The 21,832-nt window shown below is 49.4% G+C and overlaps 1 protein-coding gene across 1 annotated transcript; it reads right to left on the reverse strand.

The window, feature by feature from the left end:
* Nucleotides 1-1,814: 1,814 nt before the first annotated feature.
* LOC144947467 (E3 ubiquitin-protein ligase TRIM11-like) lies at nucleotides 1,815-10,324 on the reverse strand. The gene is made up of 6 exons (XM_078876698.1): nucleotides 9,767-10,324; nucleotides 9,131-9,226; nucleotides 7,842-8,075; nucleotides 7,698-7,720; nucleotides 4,381-4,481; nucleotides 1,815-2,418 (listed from the first exon to the last, which is right to left on the reverse strand). Exons 1-6 carry the CDS (start codon nucleotides 10,322-10,324, stop codon nucleotides 1,877-1,879), a joined length of 1,554 nt encoding a protein of 517 aa, XP_078732824.1. The 3' UTR covers nucleotides 1,815-1,876.
* Between the last annotated feature and the right edge of the window lie 11,508 nt (nucleotides 10,325-21,832).

Consider the following 21,832-nt stretch of genomic DNA (forward strand, 5'->3'; position numbering starts at 1 on the left):
GGGAGGAGGACGGGGAGGGGGGGCGGGGGAGGAGGGAGTGGGGGGGATGCTGGGAAGAGCGGGGAGACACTCTGTAAGCGTAGCGTTGGCAGTTCAATGGAAGCACTGAGCATGCTTCACGACCATCTTGATGAACACCGCGCGATGGAACCCGGCTTGTGACGAAGCCTTTTGAAGGCGAGGGTCACGCTAGGTACTTTGAGGTGGCCAGATGGCCCCACGTGGAGCAGGTTCGTGACGCCCTCCTTGACGCGCCTCGACTTCGTCTCCGTGACGCTCCCTGCAGTTGCCACGCTGAGACGACGTCCTGGTCAGCAGGGGGCAGTGCAGCGACATCAGTGGCTGTCCCTGCGCTGTGATCGGCTCCCAACGTCTGTCTACGCGTCTCGTCTTCACGACCCGCGCTTGGCAGCGTGGCGAAGTACGGTCAAAGAACTCCCATAACCCGCACGGCATGGGGTGGCCTCTGTCCGTGTAGGTATCTATGTACGTACGTGTGTTGAAATTATTTCACACCGTACGTAGCCAACCTTTCTAATCGAAGGTGCGGCAGTCTAGGCATGGGTTGACAATAATAACAACAACAATGATTTCAACTTGTAGCACGCCGCACGATAAGTTGCTCGCTCTCGTGCAGAGAGGACGACCCCAAAGGCGCCAAGAGGGAGGATCCACAGACAAGGAGCGGGATAGGCAGCAGTCAGGCTGTGCGCCATCAACGATTGCCCCGAGCTCTGAGCTCCTCTACAAATTCAAGTGGCGTCGCAAGAGAACGGAGTTGGCGCTGTGACGTGGTGACGTCACAGCGCGGGACTCCCCCAGTGGCGGGAATCCAGAACGTCAGAATCTGTGTTTGTAGTGCAGGAGGAATCCGATGAGCTGTGAAGCTCTTTGTGTTCACAGATGGTGCAGTGGTACAGGGCAGGCGTGTGGGGAGCGCGTTGGGGGGGGTGGGGGGAGAGGGGTGACGTGGTGACGTCACCGCTTTGGGGCAGCGTGTGTGATGATGTCACCGCATTGGGGGAGCGTGCGTGGTCACGTCACCGCGTTGGGGCAGCGTGTGTGGTGACGTCACCGCTTTGGGGCAGCGTGTGTGATGATGTCACCGCATTGGGGGAGCGTGCGTGGTCACGTCACCGCGTTGGGGCAGCGTGTGTGGTGACGTCACCGCGTTGGGGGAGCGTACGTGGTGACGTCACCGCGTTGGCAGGGTGAAAACATATGTTGTGGCGTGAAAGACGACGCTGACGCAAGTTATATGGGGGCTGACGCCAAACTGTTTATTTAAGGGTTTACACCTAGCTCAGGGGAAAGGGTTAACACTGGTATATCCTAATCTCCCCAGGGGAAGGGTACTGGGAGTCCCTACACCCTACCAGGCTATCAGGCTCTTCCCACAGCACTGACCGAGGGTTTATCCAACTCGGCCAGCCGGGTAAAGTAGCCCTCTAGCCTGTCTCTAAACCCCTCTACCCCGTCGCCCCTACTCCCCTACCACTCGCTCTCTGGCTCCCGGTGAAGACATCGTTAACGTCACGGGTCGCCCCTCAAATACCCCGGGCGGCATGACGTCACTTTCCCCTGACGTCATTCCCCTCCGAGGCGAGTGTGACCTAACGTCATCACTCCACTCCTCAACACATCCACGCTGGCTTCACACACACACACAGCGGTACTTCTTTTATCACCCCCAGCTAATGAAGGTTGTGAGGATTGTTCACGCTCAGCCCCCCCGTTGTGATGGAGAGCCACGCAGCCCCTAGCCACCGACAGCCACCAGCCAGCCACGGGCGTGGCACTGCGCGTGACGGTGACGAGGGTGGCGAGCGCCGTGCGTCGTGGCGTCTGCCCTCTGCGCTGTTCACGTTCACCTCTCTCAGGACGCACCACTCAGATCCACAATCCTCACTGAGTCTCCGCCCCCCACCCACAGAACAGGGAGGAGGGGCTGAGTGAAGGTTTGGTGACACGAGTACAACGGCGCCATGGAGTCGGCGCTGTAAAACGACAGCAGCCCCGCGTCCCAGTCCAGATGGACCCCGACTCTCCGCGGAGGCTCCGGCACCGACAGTGACGTCACTACCCCGCCATGCCGCACTGAGAAGCTGTCGCCACGTTTCTGTAGGCACCAGGAGACGTCACTCCCTCCTAGGCTGCACTCAGCACCACTCCCTTTCCGTGGAATCGTCCCGTACGCGACTCCAACCCGACACCCCCACGCTCTCCCCACGTCCACCTCCCAGTAGTGCTGACCCGACGAGAAGCTCTCAGAGCACAGGGCTTGTGGATGGCACTCAAAGCGGTATGGGTGATGGAGGCGACCCTGGGGGACAACACTCAGCGTCACCATCCTGAGATCCGAGGAAATCTGGAAGTGGTCGTGGGCTGAGTTTTTGTCCAGAGTCGGTGAGCGCCCATCTGTGGTGAGGACAGCGACGATGCTCACACAGCGGTCACGGCGACGCGTGCGCAGTAGCAGCACGAGCAGTACACGTGGCGTGTACACACACACACACGGCGTGTACACACACACACACGTGGCGTGTACCCACACACACACTAGTGTTGTGTTGGCTGTTGTGTTGTTGTGGTCATACCGCACTACATGCTACGTTCATACGTAACACTGTGATTATCACGCGTATGACAAATGCATACAGGACTAATATTCGTTATTAATGTACTTTTCCTAGTATTCGTTAGTATTGGTATACACATACTAATTTTCATTACCGTATTTCCCCGCATATAGCCCGCATACGCATATAACCCGCAGACGCATATACCCCGCAAAAATAGCGTTTTGTGTAAAACAAATTTCAGATAGCCCGCACCTCAATATATCCCGCACCTCCATATACCCCGCATGCATTAATATCTTTAACGTCGTTACCGCAGCTTAATTCCATCATATTAATACGAAGTGTACATTTGTAATACATCCCACTATCAAATAGTTAACATTACAATCATAACGTGCACAAAGAAAACAAACTAATCGGAAACGAGTGAACTTAAAACAGTAAATAAGTAACAAAAGTAAATATCCAAAAATTAAGTAACACATAACTGGTGGATAAGTAAGTACAGTTTTAGCACTGGTAGATTGCGCACTGCGCAGACAATAGCGGCAATACCGGAACGCCATTGCCTCGCCCCCAACCCCCCACCTCTCTCTCCCCCCAGCTCTCCCGTCGCCGGTAGTGTCTGTGTACACATATACTAATATTCTTTAGTATCTGTGTACACATAATGCTAATCACTTGTCAATAATAACAACTAGTGAATAATAATAAATAATAACAAAAGTACTACACTAATATGACCATGGGTGTGTGCAGTGGTAGTGAACAGTGCTGATGATGCCAGCACCACGATGTTAATGTCACTCTCACAGCGTCTCTCTACAAACACGACGCCTGTACCATAGCCACCGTAGCCACGCACACTCTCACATCCACACGCAGACATTGTGTCACAGCCTCGCACACTCTCACACCCACACACACACATTGTGTGTCACAGCCTCGCACACTCTCCCATCCACGCACAGACATTGTGTGTCACAACCTGGCACACTCTCACACCCACGCACACACATTGTGTGTCACAGCCTCGCACACTCTGACATCCACGCACACACATTGTGTGTTACAGCCTGGTACACTCTCACACCCACACACAGACATTGTGTGTCACTCCGCTGCTGGATGAGCGCCTCCCCACGCCGTACGCGTCCTGGAGGGGGTTATTTGACCATACTTCATCGCTCTCGTCAGTGTTCGTTGACGATGGTGGGGATAGTGAACGTAGAAGCGTAGATGTGCAGTACAACAAAGGTTCACGCTGCACTGCCCTCTGCTGGTGTGATGTGTAAACATTCGGCACGAGGGAGACAAAGGCGGCCGGGCGTGGTACTGGCCAACAACCCCCTGGTGTGCACTGACGGCCTTCATAGGTGCTGCTGCTACTCGCTGACAGCACTTGCCCCAGTACCCAGCAGTAGGGTTCAGTAGAATATTGAAGCTGTTAAACTAATTTTATTTCACCAGGTAGAGCCCACTGATCCATGTCGCTCTCTTCCAGAGTCTGCATCTCTCTCCCAGTGGTGGGGTGGATTTTTCCCTGGTTCCTCGATTTTTTCCTTCAGGTTTAGAATACATTATCATTCAGAGGATTTGGCTGCAGCTATAAATATCCACGTGATTAGCCACTTCGTAGAGCTGTCATTTGTGATAGTCAGATCGCTTGCGAAAAAAGAGCGACATGGTTCAGTGGGTTCCCTACCTAGTAAAATAAATGAAATGTTGATGAAGGCGGGGAGCACATAAGTGCAGTGCAACAGAGCGGGACACGTGGGTGCAAGACTGAGGAACTCACAGAGGACAGGCAGGAATCTGTTCACGACCCTTTCAAGGGAGCGGATCGTGGTTGCGTCCAGTGAAGCGGGAAGTGGGGGTGCAGATTCCTTTGGGATCTCTCTCCAGGGACAACCACCAACAGCATTACACACAGCCTCGTTTACCCACATCATTGGAATACTCAGCATCTATAGTACACACAGCCCGTGTCTCACACACATTCCGTGTCTCACACACAGCCAGTGTCTCACGAACAGACTGTCTCACGCAGCCCGTGTCTCACACACAGCCCGTGTCTCACACACAGTCTGTCTCACACAGCCGGCATCTCACACACAGCCCGTGTCTCACACACAGCCCGTGTCTCACACACAGCCCGTGTCTCACACACAGCCCGTGTCTCACACACAGCCCGTGTCTCACACACAGCCCGTGTCTCACACACAGCCGGTGTCTCACAGCCAGTGTCTCACACACAGCCTGTGTCTCACACACATCCCGTGTCTCACACACAGCCAGTGTCTTACACACAGCCCGTGTCTCACACACACCCTGTGTCTCACACACAGTCAGTGTCTCAAACACAGCTCGTGAATCACACACAGCCCGTATCTCATACAAAGCCCGTGTCTCACATACAGCCAGTGTCTCACACACAGCCAGTGTCTCACACACCGCCCGTTTCTTACAAACAACAACAACCGCCATTCGCCACTAAGTGGCGGTGACGTCACCACGATGCTTGTGCCAGGCCATGTGCACCTTGAGACCACGTGAAGTGTCGAACGCCCGCTGGCAGGAGGTCCGGGGCAGACCCAGGTGCCACGGGTCGACCGACTGAGATGACTGGTTGATGCACCACCTGTGCCCCATACTGTGCCAACTTGCTGTGCTTTAGTCACCCGGCGCTCCGCTCGTTGTTGTGACCATCACTCCTCCTCCCTACGTTGCTTCCAACTGCCCGGTAACGTCCTTCATGAGCCTCCTCCACAGAGGCCGATCTTGAAGCCACTGGTACTAGTCATCGGCAAGCCCACTCAGCTCCACATCCTCCTCTATAACATCACTCCATCTCTTCTCTAGCCCGTGCCACGCCCGTTTAGCCCCCTCGGTCCGGCCAAACAAAATCTGTTTAGGCATGCGGTGGCTGGGCATGCGGGCTACATGACCCAACCAACGCAGCCTTTTCTGTGGGCTCCTCACACAATCCAGCCTGGTTAAACCCAGGATAGATCATAGGCAGGCCAGCCTAAATGTTTCTAACCGGCGAAGATGTTCCATTAGGGGGGTCCACGTTTTGCAAGTGTAGAGAAGGGAGGTAATGACTGTGGCCGAGAAGACCTGAAGCTTTGTGCGGAGCGACAGACCAGGTAACTTTCATACAGCGTTATGCAACCGATGAAAAGATAATGCCACTGGACTGTTTCGGAGTGAGGTTTCTGCTGTTAAACCAGAGCCGGTCATGAGCACACTGCCCAGGTATGGGAAACTCTCCACTCTCTCCACAACTGCCCCATCACCAATTGGGAGTTGTGGGGTGGAATGTCCCATGGAACAAAATACCTAGGCAAGTGCTTAGTTTTGGTGGGGCTGATGGTAAGGCCCCACCTCTTAGTGGCAAGCTCCAGATTCAGCAGCAGCACCTCCAACTCCTCCTCTGAGTGAGCGGCAATTACCAGATCATCAGCATACATAACGTAGTTGACCAAAAGGGAGCCGTCCCTTGACCGCACCAGGGAATCGATCAGCCTTCCATTGTATCTGTACCAGATGGAAATTCCTCTGGTACAGCCATCAAAGGTTATACGAACCACGTGGTGAAAAAATATGTTAAATGTGGGAGCCAGAGGACATCTCTGTCGCATCCCAAGGTGTAAAGGGAATGGCTCTGACTCCCAGCCACGTGGTTTTACCCGGGCCCGCTCACCATCATGAAGGTCCTTAATAATCATGAGCAGAGGGTCAGGGACTCCGAAAGCATGAAGAACAACCCAGAGCCCAGGCCTACTGATGGTATCATAGGCCTTGACCGTGTCAATAAAGCAAAGATGTAGGCCTTGTTGGAATTCCCTACACCTCTGCTGTAGCAGATGGACAGAAAATATGGCATCTGTGCAAGGACCGCCCTTTCCTGAAACCACATTGGGGCTCCGCAAGCCTCTCCTCTGCGTGCCTGGCAATGCGATGTTGAATAATCCTTGCCAGGACCTTTCCCGGCACACTGAGATGTGAGATGCCCCTGTAGTTGTTACAGTCTGTGCGGTCTGATGGGGGACCATCAGGGCATCCTTCCAATCCTGCGGAACCCGCCCAGTAGTCCAGTAGTCCAGACTGTTGTTATGATGTCATATAGGGCAGTCTGTGCACAAACGCCACCCTCCCTCAGCATTTCGCTTGGGAGATCATCTCTGCCCAGTGCCTTTCCTGGTCTCAGACTCCGGATCGCCTTCAGGACTTCCTCAACAGATGGCACCTCAGCCAGCCACTCACAGGGGGTGACTTCTTCTAATATTTGAAGCACCACAGCCTCAACAGGGTCATCCCCACTTTGTCCCATTATGTTTTCCATGTCGAGAGATTTCCCCTCCCCCAGGACTTCACAGAAATGCTCAGCAAATCTGCAAACCTGTTCCTGGGGGTCGGAGATTGGATCACCATTATTTCCCCTAATGATGGTAATAGGTGGTGCGCTGCAGGTTACTTTTTTGATGGAGTTGAATAGTGATTTTTGATCGCGGGCCATTGAGGCAGACTCCATCTCCTCAGTAACCCGCCACCACCATCCATCCTTGCAGCGCCTCCTCATTCTCCGACATGGGATACTGTAGCCGATGAGAATGGGCCTGTCGCTTTTTCTCAGCAAGCTTGAACACTTCCTCTGTCAGCCAGGGATTTCTGGGGAGGTCTGGACCGTGTACCCAAAGCAGCCATTGCAGCTGCATGAGCCACAATCTTAAACCTCGCCCATTTACCCTCGACATCAGAAGGAGTGGGGGACGATGCCAACCCCAGCCGCAAGCGATGATGAAATTGTCGCAACTTCCATCAGCTAGCTGAGACCAGGCCACCTTAGGTTTGAATGGCGTCCTGGGCGCACACACACTACCGGAGTGGAAGATTGGCAGGCGCATCTTACACACGCATCTTACACACAGCCTGTCTCAAACACAGTCAGTGTCTCACACACAGCCCGTTACTCACACACATCCCGTGTCTCACAGCCTGTATGTCTAACACACACACAAACACACCCTGTGTCTAACACACACAGTACATTTGTTAACACACACATCCTGTGTTGTGAGTTTTTAACCGTGAGACGTTAAGGATCTGTACCTGCGCATCTCCTCCAGGTGCCCCTGTGGAAGAGAGAGAGCGATCATGAGTGACGTCTCAACCCTTGGACCACGAGTCCCCATACCACTGCCCACTCTGTTGTTCTGGACACCCAAACGGCGTCTCCACAGAGGCGCTCCCCACCTGCAGGAAGGCGAGCGAGTCCCTCTCGTACTGCAGGGCGTGCAGGCGAGCGGCCGCCGCCTTTAGCTCGCCGATCTCCCACTTATGACGAGCAATGTCCTCCTCGATCCGAGACAGCAGCTCACGCTCCTTCATGGCCATGCGATGTAGAGCCTCCCTCTCGTCCTCGTCCAGAGCCTTCCTTAGGCAGGCGAACTTGCCTGTGATGCGTCCCCTGATCCCGGCCACTGATTCCTGCGGAGACACGGGGACCAAGGTTGGCTCCCTGAGCCATGAGCCACTCCGTGTGTGCGTGTGGGCACCACGGTGGCTAGGAGATGTTGACTCCCTTGGCTGGTATACAGCAGGTTTGGGCTCGATCCTGACCCTGACGCCTGTATATTTGGAGTTTGTGTGTTCGCTGTGTGGCTGTGTAGATTTTTCTCTAGGTCCTCCGGTTTTTGCCTCCAAATTTAGAATCAACGTTGCACGTTCAGGGTATTTGGCTGCAATACATTTCTTACAATCAGTCATTTTGTTTATCTATCATTTGTAATAACCAGGTCGCTTCTGACAAAGATCTAAATAGCTCAGTGTAGTCGTTCCTGGTCAAAAATAAAAATAGCTCAGTCTATGGGTCTCTATGTATCTCTTTATGTCCCTATTTATCTCTATCAGTCTCTATGTATATCTATGTGTCCCTATGTATCACTATTTTTCCCTATATCTCTATGGTTCTCCATATATCTCTATGTATCCCTATATATCTCTATGGGCCTCTAGGTAATTATTTGGGTCTCTTTGTACCTCTCTTTGTCCCTATGTATCTCTATGGGTCTGTTGCTATATTTTCACGTGATGATGATGATGATGCCAGACACTTTGCTGAGCTGCTATTGTTTGTGACAGCCAGGGTTGCTTATGCAAAATCTACACAGCTCAGTGGGCCTTACCTGGTAAAATAAAAATAGTTGTAGTTTAAATAAACTCGACCTCCCGTGCAGCGCAAAAGCTGCACCACAGCTCCACCCCGACAATCCGTGGCACTCTCTACATTGTTTTTTTTCACAGGAGTTGAAAGACACGATGCTAAGTAACCCAACCTCACAGCTGACTCGCTAAAGTGGTTATCGAATGCGGTAAATATGCAGCCCCCTTGTAGTTAATGTTGAGTTCGAAAGTGAATAATATAGTTAGAAGGCATCACAGTTATGAAGCTGCACGAAGTTGGCTTGAATTAATTTTGACCTCCACGACTTCCACACTGGGTGGAGGTCACGGGGTCAAAGAACCAGACCCGGACATGGTACCTGGGCCTTCTTGTGAGCGGCCTCCATCCGCTTCACGGACTCCTCCGCCTTCTTCCTCTTCTCCTCCACCACTCGCGTCTCCTCCCCTACGTGTGTCTGTAGTGAGAGACGAGACGTCACCTGGGGAGACCCAAACCCCCTGAGCCACCCCTCACACCGCCCTTTCCTCCACACCCCTCCACAGCAAAGGCCCTCATCTCCACGCTGCCTCTATACGTCGACTGAGAAGGGGGGAATGGGGAGTGGGCAAGCTGATGCCTCATTGTAGAAGCAGCCGGTGGGAGCCGTGCTGGCTTGGTGTCCATACCAACTCGGATCCTTGGGCCCATGTGACCACAGCTGTCTAGTCTAGAAGATAAATCTAATAAAGTTATTTCTCAGGTGGCTGTGATATCAGTTTCAAGTCTCTGTCCACTTAATTACTTTACAGCGCAATTAAATGTATTGATAGCCTATGATTCAATACATCCTGAGGCTTTTTCCTGAAATGCTAACCACAAGATTAACTATACAGGCAGAGAGAGAGATTCAAAAGGGAGAGGATGAACACACGATAGTTTTTCTCATCAGATATTTTGTAGCCGAGTGACAGAATTGCTCAGATCATGTTACGGTGTCTCACTCTGAGGGCCTCACCCTCCGTGTCTCGTGCTCGTCCTTCAGCATCAGGACCCTGTGTCCTGTGTGTTCTCCTGCGTTAGTGCAGGTAGAGCAGACCAGGCTGCTGTCTATTGTGCAGTAGAATTTCAGCTCCCTTTTGTGATTCGGGCATCTTCTCTCATCCAATCTCGCAGTGGGATCCACCACAGCGTGGTCTCTCAACCTGGGATTCTCCAGATGAGGCCTAAAGTGAGAAAAACAGAAGGACATCTCACATCTCAGGCAGGTCTTCACTGCAGGAGTCTGGCCACCACTGCAATGGTCACACACGACGGCCGTGGCCATCCCGTCTCCAACTCTAAGCTGCTCTGCCAGGTTGGCGAAGGCCACATTCCTCTTCAGCTGGGGTCGCACAGGGAAGGTCGCTCGGCACTGCGGGCAGCTGAAGCTGCTCGCCGTCTTCCAGGCGGCCTCCAGGCACCGCAGGCAGAACGAGTGTCCGCAGCTGAGCGTGGAGGGGCAGACGAACGTGCCCAGGCAGATGGAGCAGCGCAGCTCACTATCCACACTCTCACTGGGAGTCGCGCTAGCCATGACTCATGGGCTTTGCTGGGATCGCTCGCTGTGTGGCTGAGAGAGACGCTCGACCAGGACCTCTCTTATAGTGACGGTGAAGAAGGAAGTAAAATACTTAAAATATTTTCGTTGTCGTCACTGACATCACGAGACACTGCCGAGAATGTGAACCCATGTCCTTGGTGCGCAAACAGCAGCTTCAAGGTTAACATGGGTACAGTACACACCTTGACATGAACAAATATATTCATTTGAAGAAATAGTGTTATTGTTAATATAAATCGGTGAGACTCAGCTGTGGTGGCTAATTCATGAGATGAGTATCGAGAGATAAACTCATACTGGTAGGAACCTCCTGGTTCCACCATCCCACAGGGGATTATTGTGTCCGTCTGTCTGTCGTGGATTCAAAAATGGGAGGGGTGGGGCTGGGTGGAGAGGGGAGGGTGGGGATGGGCTGGGTGGGGAGGGAGGGGCTGGGTGGGGAGGGGAGGGTGGTGAGGGGCTGGGTGGGGAGTGGAGGGTGGGGAGTGGAGGGTGGTGAGGGGCTGGGTGGGGAGGGTGGGGAGGGGCTGGGTGGGGGGTGGGAGGGGTGGGGCTGGGTGGGAAGGAGCTGCTCACCCCGTGGTGCCCTTATAAAACTCAACGTTTAACCTACTCACGCCGGCTTGTGCCCGTCCTCACAGTCGGGCATATTTGCGGAATACACCACGCCGCCGTTGACCCTGGCCATTGACCGAGCAACCCAACGTTCCTACCAGCTCCCTCCGCAGGAATGTGTTTCTACAATTTAGAGCACAAGTTGGTGTTCATGGCAAGAAACAGCAATGCATTGGGTGCTACGGTGGCTGAGAAATGTTATCTCGCTCGCCTGATGCCTGTTTTATATTTAGAGTTTGTGTCTTTGAGCCTTTTGCTTGCAGAATTAATCTATCACCAACTCTACCTGCCTCCATCACCCACTGTTGGTGATGTAACCATCTCTCACCCTCCCCTTGGCCGAGACTGGAGATCTCTGTCCCAATCATTCACAGCCTCACCCATCGCTTATTTCACCTGCGTTGTTGTTGTTGTTGTTTCACATTCACATGCACGGCTATTGTACACGTGTCTTCCATCCATCTTTCTACATCCCCCTCCCCAAGTGGTCTGGTCTTAGCTCATCACACCACGCTGCTCCTCTAACATGTTGAGGCACAGCGTGGTGCAATGCACAGGCATCATGGCAGCTGAAAAAGCCTGACGACCGCTCCTCAAGGCTTTTCAGAACAACCAAAAGTGTATTTCCCCGAGTAGATCCCATTGTCCTAAGAAGGTGTTTGTTTTCAAGGGCGACTTTGCCAGAAAACAACATAAAAGCGTTCCATAATCAGATACCAACTGACTGACCCAATCACACACTCACTCGTCCACCCGCTCAACCACTCACTCACCCACTTATACATCCACTCACTCATTCACCCACCCTCCCACTCGCCCACTCATTCACCCATCCTCCCATTCGCCCACTCTCTCACACACTTCAGAATCACTTCCCTGACTAGTGCCAACTGAGCTAAGAAACTATTTTTCAAGGACGATCCCGCTGGCAGTTGTGGGCAAGTTTTTGTCGTTGGCCCTCCCAAACTCTTTGCCTGCCATGAGACCCAGCAACCAAAATAACAGGAAGAGCCATTTTTTGAGAAATCGCAATTTTTTTAAATCTATATTTCAAGAGCCACTACAATGCAGGTCATTAAAAGACGTGTGTATGTGTATTGCACTTATTTGGCACCGTACTTAGCCAACCGTTTAAATCATAGGTGCGGGAGAAGGAAATAAAACTAAATACAATAATCATCAGTTCTAAAGAAAATAGTTTGTTAATCTCGATTATTTAACAGTATATAATTCTAGTGGCTTCCTAACCAAACTGGATCAGTCTTGCACTCAGACAACAGCTGGTGGGATGCGTTGTGCATGGCTTGTACGAGTGGCATTTCTGTATGGGGGTGTTTTGCAATCAGGTTGATGGGTTACATTTTGAAGGCATTTTTTTAATTACGCATGAAGCTCATTTTTTTTTTTGCCATGCGTCAATCGGTGCCCTGGACACCCTTTAGCTAATGATAGGTTCCATCTGGGGGGACATTTCCCAGGTGAAATATTTGAATATTTTTACCACAAGCCACCCTCGTTGCTTTAGAAATGGTGGTCGTCTAGCACGCGGTTAACTTGCATGGGGGCTAAAAACAAGTCAGCTTAGCTTGTGAATAATACAATTAATCCGTTAAGGAGCACAAAGTTACGTGATGGGAGCAAATGTCGTTCCAACAAAAACAACTCGCCCACCACTCGCACCAAATATTATTTATTTAAACGGTTTCTCTACTCTTTATTCATTCATTTAAGATATGTACATTTTTCATCTCATATATTAATGGTGTATTGTTTCACTTTATTTTGCCCATTCGGTGTTAGCTGCTGAGGTCGTGATGGGTTTTTTCAATTATTGTTCTATGCCCTCAGTAACATCTCCGTCCTGCTGTAGCATGCACCGATGTCTACTTTAGTGAGGGTGATATTGGCACGTAGAATAAAGATCGATTGACCCACGTTTTGGGACAGCGAGGTGGCCTTGCGGCAGTGCTTGCCATTTTGTTTCAAAGGTTACACGACTGCAGGTCCTGTCACCATTACTGCTCCTCAGACATCATTCACAAGGGAAGACCCATTGAGCGCGAGTGTCATATTACAAATTCCAAAAATGACACCGCAAGTTATTTCCTATTTGAATTGTTACAGTTAACGTCCCCTGAACTATACGATAAAGCTCTTTTTCGGAAGCCACCTAGCTATCACATATCACATATGATAGCTCATCATAATGTGGAAACTCATTCTTCCACAGCTTAGGGCACAATTCCGTGTTTTTGGTAAGACAGCAATGGAAACCTCATCATGTCCTGTAATTCCATTTCCTGGTAATTACCACACCGTGACGAGTTGCTTGAATGTCACGGTGGAATCTGAGACAGACTCTGGTAACCCATGCTGGAATCTTGAGCCTTTTCCTCGCAGTGTGAATCTATCACCCACTCTATGTACCTCCACTTATTTCCTCCATCACCCATTGTTGGCGTTGTCACCATCTTTCACCTTCACCGAGACTGGAGATTCCCGTGCCGACCATCCATCATTCACAGCCCCACCCACTGCTTTCAACACGAATGGTAATCGGCATTCACCATTAAGCGGCAGCGATATCACCACGCCGCATGGTGACATCACCACTCCGCTTGGTGACGTCACCACGCCGCTTCGTGAAGTCACCACGCCTCACCACGCCACTTGGTGATGTCACGACGCCGCTTGGTGATGTCACCCTTAGTCAATTACGTGCCGAAATTCAATGTGATGGGTATTTTTGTGCAATCATTGATGACTGTACATAGCTGTCTAGATTCAGCTTTAGATTTACAAACCAATGGTATCTTAGGGTATGAAATGGCATCGCAAACACTAAAAGCATACAGATGGTAAATATTTCACGAATAAAAAAACTAATTTAGTTTAATAACATCCAATAAGTATTATGTACTGTACTCACGAGCGGATTCTATTGTACTGCTCCTACAAGGCGACAGCGGGAGACGCGGCTGCAGGCACTGACCACTGCGCTCCCAGCCCCGGGTCCTAGCGAGGCCCTCACTCGACATTTCTGTGGCGAGGATTCTTTTAGGTGGAGCCCGAGACTCTGCCCTGGTCTCCTGACTACTCACCTGGCTGGCTACACGCATCGTGATAACATTGCGGAGAAAACGTCTAAGTTATCGTTTTTTTAAATATAAATCGTTACAACGAATCGTGATAATCGAATCGTGTGCGGTGAGGGTGGCACCTGATTGGTTGAGCGAATGATGGGGGCGGGTAATTTTACTCACTCCAGCTCTGCTGTGCATTCTCACTCTAAGAGGCTTTGCAGATTTGTTGATTTCATTTATTTTTGTTGTTAAAATGTTCCCCTGTACAAAGAACGCGACAACGAAATCGGATTTCTACGGGGGTCGCGCTAAGCCTGTTTTGCCGGTATCTCTGCTGTCTCTAAACCAGCTGAAGCCTCCCACGCATCACGCGACTTCTGTGCCCCCCCCCACTGTGAACCCCTCCCTCTCATCTGTAGATCTCTATCTCTCTACCTCAGTGGTTCTTAACATTCACTGTAGCCTTGCACCCCTTTGGTTCTCACTCGTTAACACAATTACAAAGCTAATAAATAAATAAATAAATGCTTGATGAAACAAAGTACAGTAGTTGTATTTATGTACCTGTACTTGCTGTGGTTGTCCCACCTGATGACGGACACTTGTGTTGCGCCCGAAACGTCATGATTTAATTTATTTTATTTTATACCTACGTGAGTTTACCGAAATAACCAAATAGTATATATTTATAAATAATATTTCGTGTTAAATTATATAATATGTAACTAATGTCAGTTTGTTCTCACGTACTGCGTGTTATATACTGCGTTAAAATAGGATCCATATATTTTAAATAATACTGTAAAACATAAATTGTCGTTTTGTTTGGATTTATTATAGTATTTAGATAGTTAATATGAGCAAAATGTATTTACTCATGCAAGAAATACTGATAACTGCATAGTTCACCAATATTCATTCACGTATACTTGACTACTGATGACACACTGTATGGCAAAGCCAATGCAGAATCTGCATTGGCTTTGATGGTTCTTAACCTTTACTGCAGCTTTGCACCTATTTGGTTATCAATCGTAAAAAAGTACAATATTAATAAATACATAGAGTTTGATGAAACAAAGTAGTTACGTTACTTACGTGTCCGTTCTTAATTTGTGTTTCAATGATTTACCTTCTAAAAAACCTGGCATGTCTCGCACCCCCATAAAGAGCATCTCACATCCCCAGGGGATGCATGCACCCCAGGTTAAAAACAATAACAGTATTAAGGGGTCGTTGTGACTTCTTATCTATATTGTTACTTTTAATCGTCCGTGTAATCAACTGAGGCGAGGAGTCTGGTGCCGTCTGCGTAGCGATGGTGTTGGACGCCAAAGCTCCTAATGAGGCGGCCAATAGGAGATGCGTAGGCCGTGAACATCACGAGGCCGAGGTCAGAATCGTGAGATACTCTCCATGGGAGCTCGGTTCCCGCAGACAAAGACTCCCCGCTTTGACCGAGAAACCCCGGCAGCCTGAGCAGTCAGACGTCATCTACTGTATGGCTGGACCGCTGATAATGAAGTGACATTCCGGGAGGCCAATGGAGGGAGGAGAGTGGCTAAGTGTCCATTGTGAAGAGATACCACAGCTCATCTGGTGATGTGAGTTAAATATATGGCCATGTCTAACATCATTGACGAGTTGATCATTGAATGGGCCTCCACCCTACCACACCAATCCAGATCGTATTTTTATGCTCCCATTGTTTTTATCACGAGAAAGCAATTTTCCTTCATTTTAACGTGCAAGGGTTCACATCCGCTCGTAATCCAAGTGCATTGTCTTCGATTAGGCTGGGCATTGAAGAACGCGCTGCTGACATCTTAAGGAGTCACAGTAGAAGTACATTTTGTATTTCGTATTGAACGCCTGTAAATGGCCACTTTAACACCTGGAGAATGTTTGAGAGACGTGACGGTCAACACGCAGCCCAACCCAGACAACCGCTCGTGGAGTATTTGCATTTGATGGTGCTTAGTGCACCTCATTCATCCCGTAGACGATAACAAAACAAATCTGGAAATGTAGGGACATCTGAAAATGTCAGGCAGACTTCAAGAAATATTAGAAAAGAAGTATGGATAATATGTATGATGAACTTACTATATCTGCATTTTTAGGCAGTTTCGATTACTTTTGAGACGATTGACTATACCCTCAGTTTGTCCCCAAATAGCCTGAAACATGTCACGTGATTTGTTTGCTTTTGTTTAAAGTGCACAATGGAATGACAACTCATGCTTAAACTATTCGCATTGTAGCTGTTCAAGAGATCAGGCGCTCACCTTTGGAATGCTGCTGAGCGTTGTGCCAGTGTTTGTCACCAAAGGTCGCAGGTATTTTAAACTGTAAGCGGCCTGTCAGTCCTCAAGGTAAAACAAACCTCGTATTTAACTTGTAGATTTAGAATTAGTATTATTTGATGACACTGCGTTGGTAGTTCTGCACAAGCAAAGATAACAAACTCTCAACACATTCGTCAACAATAGCCAGTTAAAAGAAAACGCGTAACTGGTGACGTTTCAGCCAATGGCTCTTCTTGAGAGCATATACATAATGGGTTTAAGAAGAATTGCAATTGCTATAAACGTCGCGTATTGTGTATATAGACGCATATCTTTTTAATGGCAGTGTTATTGATGTATTGTGTTGTTTTGAAAAACGATGAAGATTACAATTCGTAAAGTGCAGCGCATCGTCAGTAGAACACGCGCACAGACTGAAAAGGCTTCACCACCATCTTGATCAGCATCACTCGGTGGAGCCCACCTGAGTGGAAGCCTTTTGAGGGGGGGGGGGGGCGGGATAGTGGATCACGAATATTTGTGAAGCTCAAAAATATCTGAGGCTGCTTTTCCGCTGTCAGTCAGTTATTTTCCAGTTGCGAGGCTGGACATTGATATGGGTAGAACAGGGTAGAGCAGAACAATCCACCAACTCGTAATGGCTGGCGTGGTGAAGTATGGCCAAACAACCCCCACGATCCGCAGGGCCTGTGAATATTATATATTTTTAATTAAAAAAACTGCGTGCATTGAAATGGGTGGCTCGTAGATGAATAGCTCCACCCATGGCAGAAATACCCAACTTTACCGATCTCTCTCGACATCTTTACCCCTTATTACTCCACCAGCTAAAGCCTTCAGTTGTTTTGTTGTCAGTCATAAACTTCTCCAGACTTTCTAACCACCCTCTTCTTACCCTCCAACAACCTACTTTACTGTACCTGCATAACACGAGCTATGGTGATGCGTGCCTGAAATCCAGCACTGGATTCCATTGAGGAGGGAGGAATCCCCTGTAATCCAGGTGAATCACTCCCTTCTCCCTGGGCACTGAGGTCACCATACCCTGGTTTGCCAGCAGATGGCAGTACAGCAAGTGGACTAATTTCCACCTGCTCCATCGCGTTAGATGTGTTTGGGTACTCGGGTTCATCATCAAACTCGACTCTCCTCCACTCGAGCAACTGCGCTGTGAGCAGCTCGGCAGCGTTGCCACTCACGACCCCTCACGTCCATTATCATTGATGTACGCACACTCCTTCACTTTGATATTGTCGCTCCTGTGCCTACATGCGGAGGTTTCTGTCACGCGTGGATTCTTTGATTAATTTTTTTTATATATTCTCAACAGCAGTGATTTCACCCGTACTTTATGTGATGTAGAATGGGTGGGTGGCGTTCGTGCGAGTGAATAAGTTCATCCAAACCGCACCAGGATTGTTCACCCAACGCTGGGGTGACGAGCTGTCTCGTGCACGCCCTGCCCACAGGACGTCCACAATGCGCCAAGTGTCTCTCAACTCCGTGCTCTGTACAAGACGCAGCTAGTCACACTCGCCTGCCCCTAACATCCACCATTTCACAAGGGGGGACCGGTGCATTTATTATTCTTTAAATTAGTTTTTTGTAAAATGTATTATCCATACATTATTAATGTACATTTTTATTTAAAGCTTTCGTGACTGCAGGGATTCACATTCTTGGTTCTTTCGGTAAAATCACGTAGAAGGGAAACAAGAAAATAATAAAAATATAAAACAATAAAATTCTCACGACGTTTTGACTGCAACACAAGCAATCATCATCAGGTGTGAAATCCACAGCAATAAAATGTGAAAAATGTGGCGTTTTTTTGTCTTAACGTCAGCACCACGGACAGCGATTTGGCAGTTGTTCAGATAGACGAGTCCATCTATGTTCGGAAAAGAGGTGGGGGGAGAGGAAGAGAATGGAATGCGGTCTGAAAGTCACTGTAAGCGTGAACACAATCAATTAAGACCCAAAATGGTTTATCAAATCCTTCCAATGATTGCTAAGCCAGAATCCATCTTCTCGGTTGAAATTGTCTCTGTGTTTGTATATGTGGACTAGCTTGGCTACCCGGCTTCGCCCGGGACTTGGATTCACACCGCCCGGCCGCCTTTGTCTCCCCAGTGGCGATGTTCACACACCACAGCAGTTACTCGTTTGAGGCTGAGTCGACCTAGGGGAGGTTCAAATAATCGTCACCGGTGGTGGCCGTGAGCGGGAATCGAACTCGGTTCGCCGGGTTCGTAGCGCAGCGTAGCGTTAACCACTACACCCACCGCTCCTCACACACCACACACGCACAGACACACACACAGACACACGCAGACACACACAGACAGACACACACACAGACAGCACGCTAACCACTACACTACCGTTCCCCCTACACAACACACGCGCGCGCGTCCATAGGTACACATACACGCGTTTGCTGCAGACACACACGACTTTGAGGGTGCGTACGGCAGTAAACGACTGAAATAATAAAGCGACAATGCTGCGCGAGGAACGCCTTAGACCTGCAACACATTTGTGTAATGCGAGCGTAAACACACAAACACATACAAACACATACACACATACATACACACACATACACACAAACACACACATACACACACATACATACACACAGACATACACATACACACAAACACACACATACATACACACAAACACACACACGTACATACACACATACATACAGACACACAGACATACACATAAACACATACACACAAACACACATACATACACACACACATACACACAAACACATACACACACATACATACACACATACATACAGACACACAGACATACACATAAACACATACACACATACACATGACCCGGCTTCGGCCGGGACTTGGATCCACCACGCCCGGCCGCCTTTGTCTCCCCAGTGGCGATGTTAATACGCCACACCAGTTACTCGTTTTGAGGCGGAGTCCCTCCCTCGCCACTCTCCCTCCCTCGCCACTCTCCCTCCCTCTCCACTCTCCCTCCCTCACTACTCTGTAGAGGACGTGAAACTTTGATGAATTTACCTCAGTCGCGTGGTGGGTGTCGAGGCCTAGCAGCGTGCAGAGCCTCCGGCCTCGCCTGATTTTCCCACCCGGCTGACGCTGGGTACGGGTGCCGGTCCACCCCCCCCCCCCCGCGCTACAATAATACTGTTTAATCGCTATAATTTTATAATCGACCGACCCTATAATAGTAATTGTACACATTGTGGTGGGGGGGGAGTGAAGAGGACGTGAAACTTAGATGAATTTACCTCAGAGTCGCGTGTTAATGCGTGCGCCTATTTTTAACGGGAATAAAAAATGGCGTCCACCCCGCGGCCCGTCGCTACCCGTTGCCAGGGGCAACCGCCGTCCAATAAAAGCCGCGAAGGCGTCGCTACCCGTTGCCAGGGGCAACCGCCGTCCAATGAAAGTGCGTATGGTCCGGCGACACACAGACAGATTCACGATTTTATATATATAGATAGCCTCATGAACGAATCTCTCATGGTAGCCAGATGGCTTGCAGAGAACCTGTCTTGGAGAAGTCAATATTTTTGACATGCGTTTTTCTGGATTTTGTTGTTGTTATTCTATCTCTCACTGTTCAAATAACCCTACCATTAAAATTATAGACTGATAATTTCTTTGTCAGTGGGCAAACCAGCAGGGGATCAAATACTTTTTTCCCTCACTGCATCTGCCGGTCTTCAGTCTCCACTGGTTCTTCACTCGTTAACTTCCCAACACTTAACCACGAGCCCTCTCGCTCCCCGTCTTTTATACCAATTTGCCACCGAGGGGTGGGGCTGTGTGAGATCCCAGCATCCCTCCACAGCCCCCCAGGGTGTTAACCATTTGCGGACGTGGATGTGGACACCCCTGTGTATTTGTCCGTTTCCCTCCCGTAACACCCCTACAAATGCATTGTCATCGCATACACCCCATAGACGGGTATAGTACCAGCCCTAGCGGGGCTTGGTGAGCTCTGGGTGTAGTGCGGGCTCCCACAAGGGGGAGTGGGAGAGTGTCAGCCCAGCGGCAGGGTGGTGGTCCACATGGACCACCATCACATGCACCACCACATGGACCACTTCCACCACATCGCTCCGCAAGCACCCAGTCTCACCGGAGCTCGAAAGCCAATCAGGCTCGGGCCTGCTTCATTCTCGGATGGGAAACTGCAGGGGAACGTCAGTGCTGTGGGCTTCCCCTCCGCTGAGGTGTCCAGGAGGTGGCACCAGCGTGAGTTGACCCTTGACTCTGAGTGTCACGTGGCCGTGGGGTGGCACGCTGGCTCTTCCACCGGGTGTTTCCGGATTATCCCCACGAGAAGCTGATCACTTGAGAAGAGTGCCGCAGTGGCTGGGAGATGTTAACTACCTCGTTTGGTATGCAGGAGGTCGTGGGTTCGATCCAGACCCTGACATCTGCTGTATATTTGGAGTTTGCGTGTCTCTCACGCTCTCCCCATTATCACGTATATACTGTACATGCATCTATGTGTGACTCCAGTGTGTGTATTTGGATATAGTACTGTACATGCTGCTGTGTGTCTCCAGGCTGTGTCTCTGTGTGTAGTACTTTGTATGCTTCTCCATGTCTCTAATACTGCGCCTCCCATGAAATACATCTCGAGGTAGCACAACAAACAGGGAGTTGATATGTTTGCCGAGTAAGGAAGTGATAAGTTAAGGTATACGATGTTCAACACAATCGTGTATAAAGTTTGCAACAACAAAATAAATTAACAAACAACAACTATTTGAGACGACTGTGTTTTTGGCCACATCACTTGAGTTATTCATATGCAATCTGAAAATAACGTCTTCAATTCAGTCTTCAATTTATTATTCGTTGGTGTACTATATATGTATAGGTAAGTTGTTCCAGAAGTTTGAACCCCTACAAGTTTTTAGCGGTAGATAAAGGATGCTGTGGACGTTACACCAGAGTTGCACTCTGAACCTGACCTGCACAGCACTAAACACGTGGCCTGGATGTATTTGGTCAGCTTATTAACTGGCATAAGTGTGGCCATGGTGCATGAAATCGAAATAAAACCTTCCTCGAAAAGTTCACCAATGCGAGCCAAGAGGATCTCATAACGCCCAGGCCTCATCTCCACTACCTGGCTGGAAAGATTGCCACGTTTCCAAAAAAATACATAGGTACGTGGTCAATTAATTTATCAAACATTTGACCAAACATGTTGTTTTCATTATAAATTTCAATAGTGTATATGTAATGTCGTTTGTCTCAGTAACTGTGATTTTTTTTAATTGTTGGATTAATGTTCCGTAATAAACATTTGGTATTTGCTGATCTCCAATTGGCAAGGTGAAAAGTGGGCTAAGTAATGCCAAATCCTGGTCAGCTGGCTAAAACTTAAAAAGCTAACGAACATAGAGACTCATAGACGCATAGAGGTACATATAGAGAGAAACATAGAGACTC

This window comes from Lampetra fluviatilis, chromosome 45 (genome assembly GCF_964198595.1).
Source record: "Lampetra fluviatilis chromosome 45, kcLamFluv1.1, whole genome shotgun sequence".
NCBI lineage: Eukaryota > Metazoa > Chordata > Hyperoartia > Petromyzontiformes > Petromyzontidae > Lampetra > Lampetra fluviatilis.

What these genes read in the sequence shown, in the direction of transcription:
- LOC144947467 (XM_078876698.1), bottom strand. Translation starts at nt 10,324, where the DNA reads ATGGCTAGCGCGACTCCCAGTGAGAGTGTGGATAGTGAGCTGCGCTGC. An exon ending in ACGAGCACGAGACACGGAGG is followed by an intron (nt 9,227 to 9,766) that starts GTGAGGCCCTCA and finishes CTCTCACTACAG; the next exon opens with ACACACGTAGGGGAGGAGAC. An exon ending in CACCTGGAGGAGATGCGCAG is followed by an intron (nt 4,482 to 7,697) that starts GTACAGATCCTT and finishes TTGTCCCTGGAG; the next exon opens with AGAGATCCCAAAGGAATCTG.